General features: G+C 37.9%; 1 protein-coding gene across 1 annotated transcript in view; it reads right to left on the bottom strand.

Moving 5' to 3' along the window:
* Positions 1–16037, bottom strand: part of AEBP2 (AE binding protein 2) — a 48270-nt gene that overhangs the window by 14664 nt on the left and 17569 nt on the right. Inside the window, exons 4-5 of the mRNA XM_057369538.1 lie at positions 8026–8233; positions 4912–5019 (exon numbers count right to left, since the gene is read on the bottom strand). Coding sequence (XP_057225521.1) covers positions 4912–5019; positions 8026–8233 — 316 coding nt within the window. The remainder of the gene's footprint in view (positions 1–4911; positions 5020–8025; positions 8234–16037) is intronic.

Below are 16037 nucleotides of genomic sequence, written 5' to 3'. Positions count from 1 at the left end.
CATGTCTCCAAAAAATCAACAGCTGACAGATCAAAGATGACAGAGAATGCTTTTGTAGCAGACAGGAAACAGTAGAGGAGGAGAATGAAAAAATCTTACCTGTTTGTTCTTTTTTTTTCTCTAAAATAATATATCCAGCAATCCGTTACTAATGGGCAAAGTCTCTTCTCTCCAAAGATAAAGGAGCAGTTCAGGCTGTCACTTCAGGATCTCTGGACGGCAAGTCACACCAAATCAGCTTCCCACCAGATAATTATATAGCTCTAGAGGGCTTCTAATAAATCAAACTCAACTACTATGCACAACTTTAAACCAATCTTTTCATTCTTCCCCCAAAACCTAAATCTCAAAATTTTGCATTCAATTTGAAATACAACAGATTGGGTCCGGATTGGTGGATATGTTACTTCAAGAGAAAGTAAGCAAACGTGTAAGAAGTTTAATTTCTCCAGTGTACCCATACCCACCATTATTAATGGGCAGTAATGACCAGTGACTTTAGCAACAGGCTATAAAATACCTAGAAATACAGGTTTTTGTTCTAAATTCAAAATAACCAAATCTCCTATTGCGTTATTCAATATGTAATTTTTTCTAGTAACTCTAACAGTAATAGTTTAGACATCTGGATAAACTTTCTTATAGTTTCAACATCTGAGTGTCCAAGCAGAGTGCCTTTACATTTTACATCTGCAATGTTTTAATGGATAGAAGATATTCTGCCAAGAGAGTAACAGACACAAATTCCCAGTAAGACTGAATCTGCTTGCCTATTTTTTCTACATTTCACCAAGTATTACTCCACTGAGAGTTGTATCAAATACAGTCAGTCCTTCATAACTGATTTCTGGAAGTTACAGATGGCATCAAACTTCACTTCTATCATTACTTTCTTCCCCGCTTTTAAAGAAGAGCCTGCAATGAAYCTGTGCACTGCCATTCATTGTCACTAAAAGCATTTACCCCAAAGGTGCAAACCTTGCATGACTGCTCTTAAACATGAAGAGCATATCCACTAGAATCCATGTGTGAAAGCAGCTGCTAGCATTCCCAAATGCATCCTTACAGAATCATTTAGGTTGGACGAGACCTTTGAGATCATCTACCCAATCCTAATGCTATATGCAATTATTTTGCATGGAATCTCCCACTATTTTGTGCTCATCTACCATTTGTCCTTTCATTGTGCTCAACATCTAAGAGCTATTTAATGTATCTTCAAGTAACTTTCAGTGCCAAGTAACAATTAATTTATTTTTGCCACTGCATACCAGAAACCATGCTGGAAAATGCAGGGTGTCACAACTCCATTAACTATTCAAATACTTATTATTTATAACACCCAAGCTTAGGACAAGAAAGATGCAATATCTTCATTCACTTCTTTGCAACTTGCCCAAGACAGTTTGTTGAAACCAGGATGTTTTCTAMCTAATAATAGAAGATTATTCCTCTAGATCTGCCTGTCTATAAAGTCTGAAAGCCAAGCTGCTAAACCCTTACAGGACAACCCCTGCATGGTGATGATACTTTACAACATTCCACCAGTTTCTARAAAGCTTCAAGAATTATATAATAGGAGACCTAAAAAGAAAAATGTTGAGGGTTTTCTCACTCAACTGACTGTAAAATCATACACAAAGATGAACATACTAAATGTCTTTGGAGAGAATACTGATATTAAATGAATGCCTACAATGACAAAGAAAGTATTAAAAGTGCTGGCTAAAATCAGATTGTACACTGCTAAGATACTGCCCCGTAGAAAAAAAAGCAGCTAACATAAAAGGTCTCAAAAATAGGCATCCACAAGGAAATTTACCTTTTCTGTGAAACAGGTACTGCAATGTTCATGATGAGAGGGACACACTAAGCCACATAAGTAGGAAAAATCAGGATAAACTTATGAAAACATGAACCATTTTGCCTTTGCAGTTTAGAAGTGGGTTCATTTCTGTGACAAATAAATGGTCACATGGATTATAGGGATGAATGGAAAGGGCAGGTAAAACCCACAAAGACCTTTCAACAGGAAAGCACAACAGCTCCTTTAGAGCTGAATGGAGCTTTTAGCCAAAGGACAACTCCATGTGCATCACAAAGTGAGATAATGAAACCCAAAATGTGCAACTACATAAAATGAGTCCATTTGCATGCAAAAGGGTGAGTGGACAGGATCCATCCTTCAATGCAAAAGAGAGTYATGTTTGCCACAGTCCCCAACTGCTTTTCAATTTAAGAAAATACTCTCTTATATTCTAATATTTCTAGTGAAAGTATCAATCTGTGATATACTTATTACTCTCTTCTGGTCACTGTATGACTATAGTGTTCTTTCACCTTTACAAAAGTAAGATTTTCCATGCTTTAGATTGTCATTTTCCTAGTTAGTATCCTTTRCTTTTCTTTAAAACATCCTGAAGTGCAGTTCTTCAGACAACAGCATAGAACTGTACTATTTCCATTACTGCTTATTACAGCTTTACTCAAAAATCCCAGTATTATGTTTTAACTAAACCACTGAATGACTATTTTCTGCAAGTTYTCTRAAATGACAGATTCCTTCCTTTTATGCTAGGGRTCAAGTATATTCTCATGAAGCATATGAAGTTTCATTTGAAATTTAGGTTTAGGGAGATACTTGTCTGCAGCAATTATCAAGGACAGGAGGTCTTTAAACCAACTCTCTCTTCAAAAAATCTGACTTTCCCTGAAAGGTGAATAATTAAGATTTATGAGTGAAGCAAAATGCACCAAATGGACACATTAGCTCCATTTTTTGACTAACTGCCACAAAACAATTAATAAAAGGCTGTTCTTGGACTGGTCAAGACTAATTTCCAACATTTCAAGTGTTTTTTCTATCAGAGAGTACATTTCCAAAGTCAGAGGGGGAAAAAAAGCAGCAGCAAGCAAAGAAAAGGGGCCAGTTAATTAATAGATTGCCATCACAGACACTCACATACTTGGCTACCTCATGTGAGCCCTGAAGCCTATTTCAGCATAAATGACAGGGGAACAAAAGATGTTACAAAATTCTACTCAGACCACAATTATCCTCCATTCAAAGCTCCCAGGAACAGATTGAGAAATACAGGGATAAAAAACAAACAGAGGGAATCAAGACAACAGTAGGAAAAATGCTGCAGTGACATACATTGAGCCATGATGATTAACTACTGCAATCCTCGACTATTTTGTTCTCTCCCTCAGTACAACCAGAAAGTACAGAAAATCATCTGGTGAAACAACAGATATTGAACATGAGATGGTTATTATCAGAACCAGCTGACAATTTTAAGGCTCTAGCTGTAACCACCTAGCCAAAAATAACTAGGCTACCAACTGAGCTATACTGCCTTTGCTAGCTAACTCTGACAGACTCAAAAGTACTCTGGTGTTTCTGAGCTATGTCCATCTCTTTTACCCAACGTCTCTAAAATTGAGATTCTTTGATCTAGACCAAATAAGAATACAAATTAAGCTGTTAAAAGACTTTCATCCAAGAACAAAGCTTGCCACTGTACTTTGAGGCAGACAAAGTATTTAATTSGAAAACAGAGAAAACCTAAGGTACAAGTTTCCTCTAGTAACTGGTGGTTGCTTTCTTTACTACTACTACTATCATTATTAGTGTTATTAATCAGAGATTAGGAGTTAAGATTWTATAAATTCTTGGAACAATCATATTTGCAAACTTATGCTATTCTTCCAAGAGCATGCTAAACTTACTCATTTGAACATATGGTATGATAACCTTAAAACCCATTTTCCTAGGGCTATTTACTCTCTGAGTCAGAAATTTTCAGTCTAAACTACATGGTTCATTATGGAAAAAACATCTAATGTTTATTAAAAAAATGTTTTTCACATGCAATGCAATGCACTATTTTTACTCTCTAAGTTTTCGTTTAATGTAGTTTTGTTTTACGTCATAACTACTGTTAAAAACTATAYAGAAAATGTAACTACTGGAAGACACCACTGTAACAGAGAAGTATTTTTAGTAACAAAGCTGCCTTAAAATAAAATTTTGAAGAAGTGGAAGGTATTACCTGAGAAGAAAGACAGGCAAGTGGAGAAACAGTGACTAAAAACTGGTGGAGCTGGGGGTTATGGGAGAAGGAGGCATAAAATGCTACCTAAACTCAAAAAAACCCAAACCCTATTTCATTTTCATAACCTACATGGAAGGAGAACTTCAGTCTGAAGTAGTGTGGGTGGGACTTACCATCAAGTGATCCAGGACTGACAGCTATGAACTGCCCCAACTGTATCCATAACAGGATGAAGCAACTCATTAATAACGGATTGGTGGATATGGGAATGATAAACACTACTATACCTAGAATTGCAGGTACAGATTAAGGGGAGAAAGAAAGAGAAAGTTAGAAAATACTATGCAGGAAATACAGTCAGCTCAATGGTCCTGCATTCCTGACTTSCTATTACTTTCAGAGAAGTGAACCATAAATAATCACTGACAATGTTTCTACTGAATTTAACAAAAGCAGCTCTTATTCAAGCACACAATGTGCACCATCAGCCATGATCCAAAATTTGATGTGGAAGTGTAAAGTATGAGAGAAAATATCTCACTGTTACAGCATAAGCAGCTCAACTGGAAAATGCACAGACCTCCCGAACTTTAGCACTATTTAGCTTTACACTTCCCTGCCATTTATAGWTTAAAAGAAACAGGGCTAGAGAAGCAATAACAGTTTCTTCACCTGCTTTTGTAAAAGAACAGGACCTTTGGGTACTATTACTGCAAAGAGCCAGGCTCARTTCACTGGATGCTTTTTAAGAAATCCTCCTGTGATCGCATTTTTCAGTTGACGTATTGTATTAGGAAAAATAAAGAGAATTTTTCTAAAAATAAGAGAAGATGTATGTTACAATGAACCTTACCTTGAAAGGTTTGTCCCCACTGTGCGTCAGCATATGCCTCTGCAACCAACTTTGACTTGTTGAAGGTGTATTATATACTTTGCAACCTTTCCACAAGCAAACAAACACCTAATAGAATAAAAATGTGGTAAGCTTACACAAATCAAAAAACACAGTAAATAAAAAATCACGTTAGCAAAGAAGACTGTTTTCACAACATTTCACAACACTTCAAAGAATTYTGAATAATAACCATTTGTTTTGCAACACTTCTTGTATCTCACCAAGGAAAAATATAATTACAACCCTAAGTATTCAATAAAAACAGGYCACTGGAATAAAATATCAACAGGCAGATGCTCCTGCAGATAAACACAATCAAGAGCAACAGGAGCTGCTTATTTGTGTTTGCACTCAGTATCCGTATCCACCAGATATAGAGACAGAACACTTTTAAATGAAAAATTTGCATTTTCTGGGAAGTATTTACTCTCATAAGCAAATGATTTTAWTCTTTGAGCATGGAAAAGTAAAAAACTCTTAATTGCAGTGCAGTTGTTTATATATCAGTTTTGCATTCTGGAATACTAGATACCTCTAGTTAGGGCCTTATATTCAATTCCTGATGAAGAAAGTCACCATCTCTCACAGGATTCAAAATATATGGATGTTTTGTGATTSCAATGTACCGAACAATCACATGCACAATAGTGCACTAAGGGGAGCAGAACTTACTCATGCTGCTTTTCTCTCTCCTCTCATTGTGTTTATCTGTAACTGAGGGAATAAAAAAGCTCAATGAACTTGCTTTTCATTAGAATTTCCTCAACAGGTCTGCGTGTGAAGGGAAGTAAAACCCTAATTTGTCACAGCAAAATAAAGTTCCCAGGAACAGCACTGTCTGTAATACAGGTTTTCAGAAATGCAGGAAACTAATTGGATTTGAGTTTCTTGTTCTCTWTTGGAGAAAAAAACCCCTCAACCTTCAAAAGATTGTATTTGCAAAATGAAAGAGCAGCCAAGGGAGCTCTATGTTCTTGCTGTATAATGGATACACAACCCAGCTTTACTCAGATAAAGCTGGAAACCCCTCCATGTCTGTGTGACTGATCCAGACATACAAAAATAAGCACCAAAGCCCCTAAACCTTTGGGATCTGCCACTCCTCAGTTTTGAGATCCCCTCAAAACCACAGAATTGGAATTTCTGAGATTCCTGGCTCTGCAACAGCTCCATTAAACGTYCCAGTATTTCCATCAGCATGTGCAGACTGCAGGGCACTTGGCAAAGGTGTGCTACTGTGAAGTTTATAGGTGGTGGAATACAAGGACTTGGGTTTACTATCACCCACCAGAAGACCAAACAAGCCTTCTTAGGAATCCCTGTCAAAAGCTGAACCCAAAATATTTTTGAAAAAACATCTTGCAGAAGCAAAATTGCTTTGTCAAAAAGTTTCCCAAGCTCTTCATGGATGTATCTGGTTCAGACTGGAGCCACAACTCCAGTATCAGCCAGAAAAAAAACATTTTACCATCCAATGAGTTTATCCTATTCCTTTCCATTCTCAGTAAGCAACTACTAACCCCTACTCTTCTGCAAATCCAGAGTCACTGAAGTTAAACAAGACCTGAAATCCCATAAAAAGCAYAAAGCAATTTCTAACACACTTAAACACCTCACCAGCAGGTGGCAGACAAATCCCTGAAACAAACCCGCCAGGATCCATCTCCCTTCCAGGGCACCACGTTGGAACTTCTCAAAAAATAAACTAACTCCAGCAGGGGGATTCAAAAGCGTGAACTGAATGCAACAGTTTATTAGACAYTTCATGCTTCCAACAACCTACTCTTTCAAATATACAAATACAGTCCAACATTTTCTATAYAAAAATATCCACAAATCCTGTCACTTGAAATGTGACAAAAAAGTGGAACACAAGAAAAAAAAAACCCAAATCAAAACCTGCAAGATCTTTCAGTCTCTTTTTAAGAAACATAAAGGAGTCATGGATGGGATAACAAAGATCCAAACACATCTTTTTCATTTCATTGCTTCATCCAGACTTCATATAACACTTTTATATACCTGTGGACAGAACTCAGAGATCATCTCATGAGTGGCTAAAAAGCCACTACACTGGATGAATGATTCTGCTTAAATACTGGACTGAAAAAAGTCATCAACATGAAGCTGAGAAGTTCGCTCATGTCAAAAAATATTACTAAATACAGCCAGAGTCACAACTGTCTCAGTGACGCATTCATATATAAAAATTATTTAAAGTAATGCAAATGAGCATTTTATTTAAGTTTCTTCCTCACTGAAGATAAAGTGTAACAGCCTAACATTTTTCTTCTGAAGAMGTGACAGGACAAAAAGTCAAAAGATAACAACTGTTCTACTTTAAGAACTGATATTATGTCTCCCAAAATTGAACAGCTGCAATATACACTGCCTAAAGCAGGCAAAGTGCTTGTGTTGGATGTAAAGCAAGTTTACATGATATATGCCAGGCATCAGAGGTAATTTGGGAGTTTGAGGAGGGGCAGGTAGTTAAGCACAGAGTTGAAATTACTCTACTGGAAGATGTTTTGAAACATTAAAGTTGAGACCAATTATCATTTGACCAGGAATTAGACTGGAATTTACATGCTTTTATATGCAACTCAATTTTTGTTTTGTTTTAAAAAAAACAAAAATTAGATGCAATTATACAGAAGGTAAACTTGCCATCCCTATTACACAGAGCTGTTTTGTTAAGGCTTTTTACTCTTGAGTCAGTCTTACATCTTCCCTATTATACATTCTGGATGTATTTTACCTCTAGTGAGACTCCATTAGTTACAGCAATTCAGATGTGACTTCACATGCAGCAACACGTACAATAAGAGGTTTAAGAAAATGAATTCCAAGGGTAAGCACTTAAAAGATACACCAGCAGTTTCAGGCACTATCAAAACCCTGGTAGTCTCAAATAATTTATTGAAAAGAACTGACTGCATTCCTTAAGTCAGGCCACTAAATTTGCTGCCACTAGTTACAAAACTGGAATTTTGAGACAGAAAATTTGCTACTGTCATTCAAGAGCAAAATACTGGCAAACAGAAAGAGAGAAAACCCAAAATTAACACGAACCCCTCCTCGCTGACCATCCACGTGTATGGAGCGAATGTGATCCGCCAAATCCGGGCTGGAGCTGAAGCAGGCGTGGCAGTGATCCCAACAACAGTTATAGGCAATGCTTTTGGCAGAGGAGGTGGGAACTCCTTGGCCATTCATCATGACCGGCGTGGAACGGCCACTGGAAATTGTGCTGTCTACGTCCATGATAGTGCTGCTTATGCTGCAAGACAAAAAAAMCCCAAAACTATTTGTATTTGTTGTATGTTAACAGAGCAAATAAAAACTAGAGCCTTTGTTTCAGATATATTTAGACAGGTTGAAAAGAAAATCTTACGCAATTAATAATTTACTGTGGTTCATCACTTTAGTCATAAATGTACAGTTTAGTATTACTCTTGCACATTTACTATTACACAGCTACTATTACTCAACAGTGTAAAATCTTCCGGACACTAGGAACAAAAGTGAAGAATGGAAAATTCTCAACATACTGAGCCCAGAATCCCCTGCCAAAACTAGAGCCTTATAAAGAATACAGCACTTCAGCTCCACATAAAGTTTAAGGAATTCCCGCGTGGCCTCAGCACAGCGTCCATCATATGCATGGTCTAAACYAATGGTTTTTGTTTTCGTTTTTCAAAACGTTTCCAGAGAAGCCAGAATCAGGAGAAAATCTGTGGCCAGCAGGGGTCACTTTCATCAGTCTTTCTGCTCTGTAGTTTGGCAGATACAGAGTCATCAAAGGGATCAGAAAAATCTTGCAGAGAGCATGCTCTTTCAACATACAAGCAAGAAGTATGGAGATGGATGCTTTTCCTCATTGAACAGCTACTGAAACACCTTTTTAAATATTGTTAACCTAATCAGTTGCCTTGAAGACCTTTATGTTTTTGTCTTCCACAAAGCCACAGCATTACAGAACAGCTTCCCTTTGACAGAACCTCAAAATACCAGGTGGTCAAATCTGCTTAAACAGGAACMAGTGAGATCAGATTGTCTGTGGTCTTTTCTGGTGCAGTTGTTAATGGGTGTGTTCAAAGGCTGGGATTTCTGCTACCTTTTTGAACAATTTTCTCAATGGCTGACTAATCCTGTTGTGGGGGAGGGGGAAGTTTCCCAAGATCTCATCAGAATTTCCAGTGTGGCAACTTCTGACTCTTGTCTCTCATCCTTGGCGGCTACAGGGTTGAGATGACTCTGCCTCCTCCATTGTTAAACCTCCCCTTCAGATCACTGAACACASCAAAACCCCTGCCCTCCTCCTCCTCCCCAAAACTGAAGGAAAACACACACTAAGCCTTCTCAATGTATTGCATTTGCTTTAGCACTCTAACCACTTTGGAGAGCCTCCACCAGACCCTCTCCAGTATGTGTATAACTGGGATATATTAAACCATCCTGCTTTTTAGGTACAGCTGCTCTTCCTTATTTTTACCGTAACTGGTTACATATCCAGTATTGTTCTATTGCACACTGAAATGAATTAAAGAAAAACATCAAAATATGAAGACACAATTAGCATGTTTGCTCTTCAGCTGCAAAAGTCTCCACTAGTGATTTCTCACATTATCTGTATCTTTTTAAAGATAGCAGATTGTGCTAGCAGKTTTTTTCTGTGATAGATTTTGAAATCACAGACACCTGCTTTGTTTAGATTTCCCATTCTTACACACCATGTAGATTCCATTGCATTTATCAATAAAAAGTGTCTTGCCCGAGTCAAAATAACAGATTCCCATTAGCAATACTCCCAGTTAAGCTTTAGTTTTAACTACCCTGAATAACTTGGTTTTCAYRAGCAAACTCTTACCTCAATACCAGCAATGTAACATATTCCAAGCACAGACCCCTTTAAAATCTTTTTGCTTTAATAAAGAGATATCAAATACAWACTTCCTAAATGCTACACAAACACCAGATGCCTTTCTTCYCTGCCCCTCCCAATTTCAAACAAGGTCTAACAACTTAGAAGGGATAGCTTCTACCCACGGAAGTAGCTACACAGCATATTTCCATGTGCCCATTATTTTTATTTCCTTCCCTTTTCTATACCCTGAACACACAGAGCTTTCCAGGATGCCTCCTGCTCATGTCTCCCTTCCCTCCCCAGTASTCCTGATTTCCTTTATGACATAAGCTACGAGCCCAAACAGCATCAACACCCACTAACTACAGCTACTGGTAATAGTATTTGAGGATCCCTGTAAGAAATTGTCAGAAGCTTTACATGCAAAATGTGGTGCAAGCAATCCCAGTTTTTCCACTGTGCCAGGGTCACAATAGATGCAATTATGGGACTGACATCTCCTGCTTCCTCAACTGATGCCTAGGCCAAAAATTATCCCCAAAAATAAAGTCTGTAAAACTGCACTGTGAAAGCAAAATTTGCCAAAATGACGATCGAAAAATCAAATAATTAATCACAGTTAATTGTGTCACTGCCCCACCTCGCCCTCAGCTTAAGCTATCCAAATACAGTTTTCTCAAAATTAGGCTTRGAAGTAGGTTTGGACACACAGAATGGCACAAAGCCCAACCACTTCTGCCACAGACAGTGCTGTTACACGGATCAGTGGTCTCGACAGGAAGCTGCTTAGCCAAGGATGGCAAAGCACTGCACACACAGCACTCACGCAACAGCTGCCTCAAACCAATTCAGGTCGATAAATAACCCTGCATTTTTCACAGCTGAAAGGTACCAAAGGAAACTGCTTCCCAAATCCTTTCTGGAGTTCAAGCCTCAAAGCTATTTACAGTCAGTATGAGTTTCTACACCCACGGACRTCGTTAGGACCATTCTCACACACCCCACAAACAGTACAAGCAAACTGGGAGGATGTGAGGGGCTGGTGACCACAGGGCTGAGTATGAGGAGTATTCAATACAGTTTCCTGGGTTTACAATCTGGTCTCAAGTGGAAAAGCAATAAGAAAACATAACCCTGAACAAGTTCTGTGAAAGCATTTTGGGGCAGGGGAGAAATGCATGCTCACACAGGTGTGTGTGTGGTTTCTGTTTCACAAGACACGAAATCTGCTTAATTCCTCTAAGAAGAGACAAAAAACCCTGAAAATCAACCYAAAGCATGAGACTTTAGCTCACATTACAAATGCAGTGCAACACACCTTGACACAAAATCATAGGTCTCTAATTTTACAGCCTAAGCAATGCAAATACCTAGGGTTTGGGTTTTTTTATAAGCTATCCTACCTTTGTTTGGAGAAAAGTATGTAACAGTCAACTAAGGGTACTGATTCCAGCAAAAGGAGTCCTGACAAGAAGCTTTATTAATGACATAAGTAACCAGTAACACTTGGCAAACTAATTTAGTTATTGTTTAAATGTTTGCTGGGTTTGAATTTAATAGCCTAAGTGTTTGCCAAGGGCTAACAGATTAACACGGTATCAAAATTTTGTATCAGAGGATCTAGAATAAAAAAAGGCTGCCCACAGCACTTAAATCAAGTAGTAGCAAACAGAATTTGGAAACTGAGAATGAAGTGCTACACTGGACTATGATTCTAAAAGCTATTCAAAATCCTGTCTAAAAATGGCAAAAAATGTAACTCAAATTCAGTTAAGCAGTAACAGCTCCGTATTTAAAACAAAATACCCTCCTTCCTTCTAGTTTGAATAACTCTGAATAGGACATTAAAGAATACAGAAATATTGTTGTAACAGAACCTACTGGGAAAAAAGCTCAATTGATAATAAACCAAAATGACCAGCAGTCACATAACAAGAGATCACAGGTTTTGGATGCACTTGTACTTGCTTCATTGATTCTTGGTAGACTAACACAAGAAACTTACTGCCATGGGTCATTCCTTCTCTAGCAATGATCTGTTAAATGAAAATGCAACATACATTTCTTGTTGCCTCTTCTGTGCCTCCAGAACCAGCATATTTCAGGTGATCAGGTACCTCCCAGTACTAAGAAATCTAGAATTAGTTTCTTTCTCACTTACYGAGTTCTGTCACTCACTAAAGAGCTAAAGGCTGCAAAGAGAATCTGTGAAAAACTAGTGCCCAGTAAAGCTCAACTGTGTGTAGCTTTCTCTGTCTTTCATATACTGAGAAAGTATCAGGCAGCTTTTTCAGAGAAAAGTCTGTAGTATATGTAACATCAAAGACACTGACTTGGGCGGTCTCTTGACCTGCCCATTTTGAGATGAAGCAGAAAGCTAAGTTTTACAGTCAGTTTTACAGTGTGGCAGCTGCTAAGTCTGTGAAGACTTAACTGCAACACTGTTAGAGCAGCCAGTTCACCTGCTTTTTTGTTTCTCAGAACTTCACAAAGGGTGTGAGGGCAGGACACACAAGCAGATTAGATGTGTGCACAAACACTCAGCCCAAGAAGGGCTGGACTACAGAAATAGTGTCTGTGTATCTTTCASTATACGAATGGGGCTTTTCAATCCAATATGACTTTCTATCTGCTTCAGATGATCCAAGAGAGGAAAAGGTTCCTTAACAAAGGGAAGGTAGTAATGGAAATTACATCCTTTTGCTTTCTCACCCAAAATTCACAAAGCCTACAAGTGGGAAAGTAATACTGTGCGTAAGAGGAGAAAACAAAGTAAGAAAAATACARACATACTAGAAACAGAATAAAGACATTGTAACAGATTTTTAGCTAACTAAGTTAAAGCAAATTTTTCTGCCTTTTGCTAACTAAGTCCCTTTCTTGCAGGCAGGAGATCTGTTTAAAGCCTGCCTTCCACTATCAAAGCAGAATGACACGAGCAGAACTGAAGCGCTTGTGGCATTCCCCTCTTGCCAGTGACAGACAGGTCTGAGTTTGCTCCCAAGCTGTAGGCAGGCTCCGGCTCCATTGTAATGGATCTATAGACCATGGCCTGATGAAGAACATTAGACATTTGAGTTTCAGAGAGTTCAGCTAAGGGGTCATCTCAAACAATGGAGCATCAAAAACAGTCACTGCTGGAGAGAGCCAGCATACACAATAGCAGATTTTAAGAAGCACCATTCAAGAGACTGACTAATTACTAAAATTTAGAACTGTTACAGCAAGCACAGCATAGTCTTTGAGCTTATGTTGTCCCTGTTTTCATCCTAATCTGAGCACCTGAAYCAACTTAACGTAAAAAATCACAGGTGTAGAGGCAAGAACTGAATGCCCTTCCGAAATGTCTTACTAAACCCACACCTCATTTTGCCAAGTCTGCAAACACTGGCAGTGTCTACCAAATGCAGGAAGGTAGAGCTGAAAACACAGAATCTTCTCAGAAGGGTCAGGCATTTTTCCCTCCTCCTACAAATTCTGCCTCTACCAAGAGATCAACAGCTTTGAAATGATACTGATATGTAAAATGTGCTCATTAAACGAAAACATGCAAGCTTAAACAGAAGTATCATTACCACAGAGAAATTGTTTCAGGTCWTATTTTTACTTGTACTTATTTTACCCGTGGCTAGAAATAACACTAACTTCATTATCAAGAAGATTAAGATATTTTTTAGGAGCACTTTCATGTTAAAAGGTTTGTACCTGCACAATCAAACGTGTCTAACTGGTTAAATTTCAGTTCAAACTCTATTTAAAAACCATACTGAAACAAAAAATAATACCTAAAAACTTGCAAGAAGCTGGCAGTCATTTTCACTTTACAGAAAACATTTTTCAAGAACTTTAAATTCTGGATTATTCTTTTCCTTTAAGGMTCTGAGCAAAATTAAGTCATTGTTGGAGTTGTGTAAATACGGATTATAGGGAAAAAAAGATATCCAAATTATTCACAATTTAAAATGCAYGAATTTTAAACTACGTCTTTTACATCTTGGCATTAATTTTTGTGTACATTTAGATTTGAATAAAACTATAATGAGACTATGATTTAATGCATTAAATGGTATATTGCACATCACTGCTGACACACAGTTGGCTCTCCAAGGAGAACATTTTCCTCACTACTGCAAGTAATGCCTTCTATTGAATTTAATGAATGAAATGCCCAAAATTTATTCATTCCCTGATTTTATTACTTTTTCAGAACTACATAGAGTAAGAGTAAGTTCAGAAGTAGTCTCACCAAAAAAACCTGAAAGCACTGCAATAGAATTTCATTTTTAGTTTCCATGAAGTCGCATTAGCAACTGTCTACTTGAAGCAAGAACAGAGCCAGGCACTGAACACATGCACWAAAGCCCAATCAATTTGCTATTATACTTTTAATGTCTGCTAAACATACTCCCTGTAGACCTTAACTGAAGTAACCTTCCCTCAGGCAAAATTCAGCCCTAACAGATGGGYCTTATACCGTGCCCTTGAGGGTCAACAAGCAGCCCTTCAGTCTGATCAACAGGAGCTCATTTCAGGGTTAGAGCACCTCCACCGAGAGCACCCAGCTCCCAGTGCCCAGATGTTCAGTTCACGAGGTAACCAAAGGACCCAGCTGAATTCAGCTAACACCAAAYGATCCTGACAGATCCTATATGGAAAAAAACCTCATGTTGGAAAGCATCAAATTAGAAACCAACAGCAATTTCAAGGAACACACATGGCAGGGTCGCTAAAACCTACACCACTGAGCAGCCGTCAAGCTGCACACTACACCACTCCAAGTTTCAACAACAGTTTCTTCTGAAATACACAGTGATAATCCAGCCATAAAAAAATCAGCAGATTGCTTCCAAAACCAAATGCTACAAACCTTACTGGAAGTAAGTAAACAGTTAAAGGATTAAAAAAACAAACAAACCAAACAAAAATAAATACCCTGCTAGTTTCTTTCCCTTTTACTAGTCAGTGAAATAGTAATTTCCCCTTAACAGCTTCAGCTACATTGGTCTAATCCATGAGGGAAGCTTAAGAAAGAAAACTGAATTGTAACAGTGAGATAAAACAACCTCAGAATAATGGGAACACTGTGAGTGACAGACAGTCACATCTCACAGCAACTTCAAGGGTTAAAACCTAGAAATCAACAGAAAAGCTTTTACCACCTGGAAGACTAAATCACAACTAAGTACTAATCCCAAAAGAAAACAAACAGCACCAACTGCAATCATTCAATTACAAACACCAAGTCAAAACAGAAACATTGAATGAAAATAATAATGACATGCCTAGTGACATCCCCCAGCACCTCATTATTTTCATTTCACTAGGAAAACTTGGAAGTGAAAACAAAAACTTCACTGTTTTCCCCATTACTCTTATTACTTTCCAAGATAAGAAGTGAAAAACTGTGATGTGCCGCTCTGGACAATGAGCAAGTTCCACAAAAACAACAGYTTTTTAACACCACCAAATTCAAAGCAATTTACACTCACTACTTCCTAAGCGATTAATGATGGAATGAAGATAAATTATCACAATTTGAAAATTATCAAATTATTAACCTTGAGCTCCCATCATTGAGAGGAAGCTCTTCCACCATTCCTATTTAGAAAGACTCCATCAATTCCAAACATGGGAGCCATGGATACAACACATTAGTAACAGAGATTGCTCTACTGGCTGCTAAACAAAAGCAGAGGAAAAACAAATTCCTATGTTTTTGTACTAAGGCTTCATTTTTCATGACATTCAATGAGCATTCAGAAAATTTAATGCCAACCTCCTTCTGAAGTAACTATGAGAACACCTGCATGGGGCTACCAGTATGCAATAAAATGCAGGGCTCAAGACAACTAYACAGAGGTGGCCAAGGAGATTTAAGCAAATCTTTTTGCTTTATGCTCTCCAAATGATCATGCCAATTTAAAAGTCAGATTAAAACAGATCCTAAGAAAAACAGAGTTCACTAAACATGAGAAATCACCATGAGCCAGCAACAGAGCAGAGAAGTTTGAGATTTGCCTGATCCTTTTTTGTTAGTCTGCCTAGCTTTGGTAAATTTGGTATTTTATGATACATCTAGTTTGGCAACAGATAAACCCCTGATACTAAATGTCAGTAATTTATCAATTAAGCCAAACATTCATGTTTTACAAGCAAAACAGTTTTTACAGTTTCTTTTCATCCAACCAGCAACCAACCCGGACAGAATCTTCAAAGG

Source organism: Malurus melanocephalus, unplaced genomic scaffold (assembly GCF_030028575.1).
Source record: "Malurus melanocephalus ecotype Western Australia unplaced genomic scaffold, MMel_1.1 scaffold_112, whole genome shotgun sequence".
In the NCBI taxonomy this organism is placed as follows: domain Eukaryota; kingdom Metazoa; phylum Chordata; class Aves; order Passeriformes; family Maluridae; genus Malurus; species Malurus melanocephalus.
This window is presented reverse-complemented; position numbering and strand designations above follow the sequence as displayed.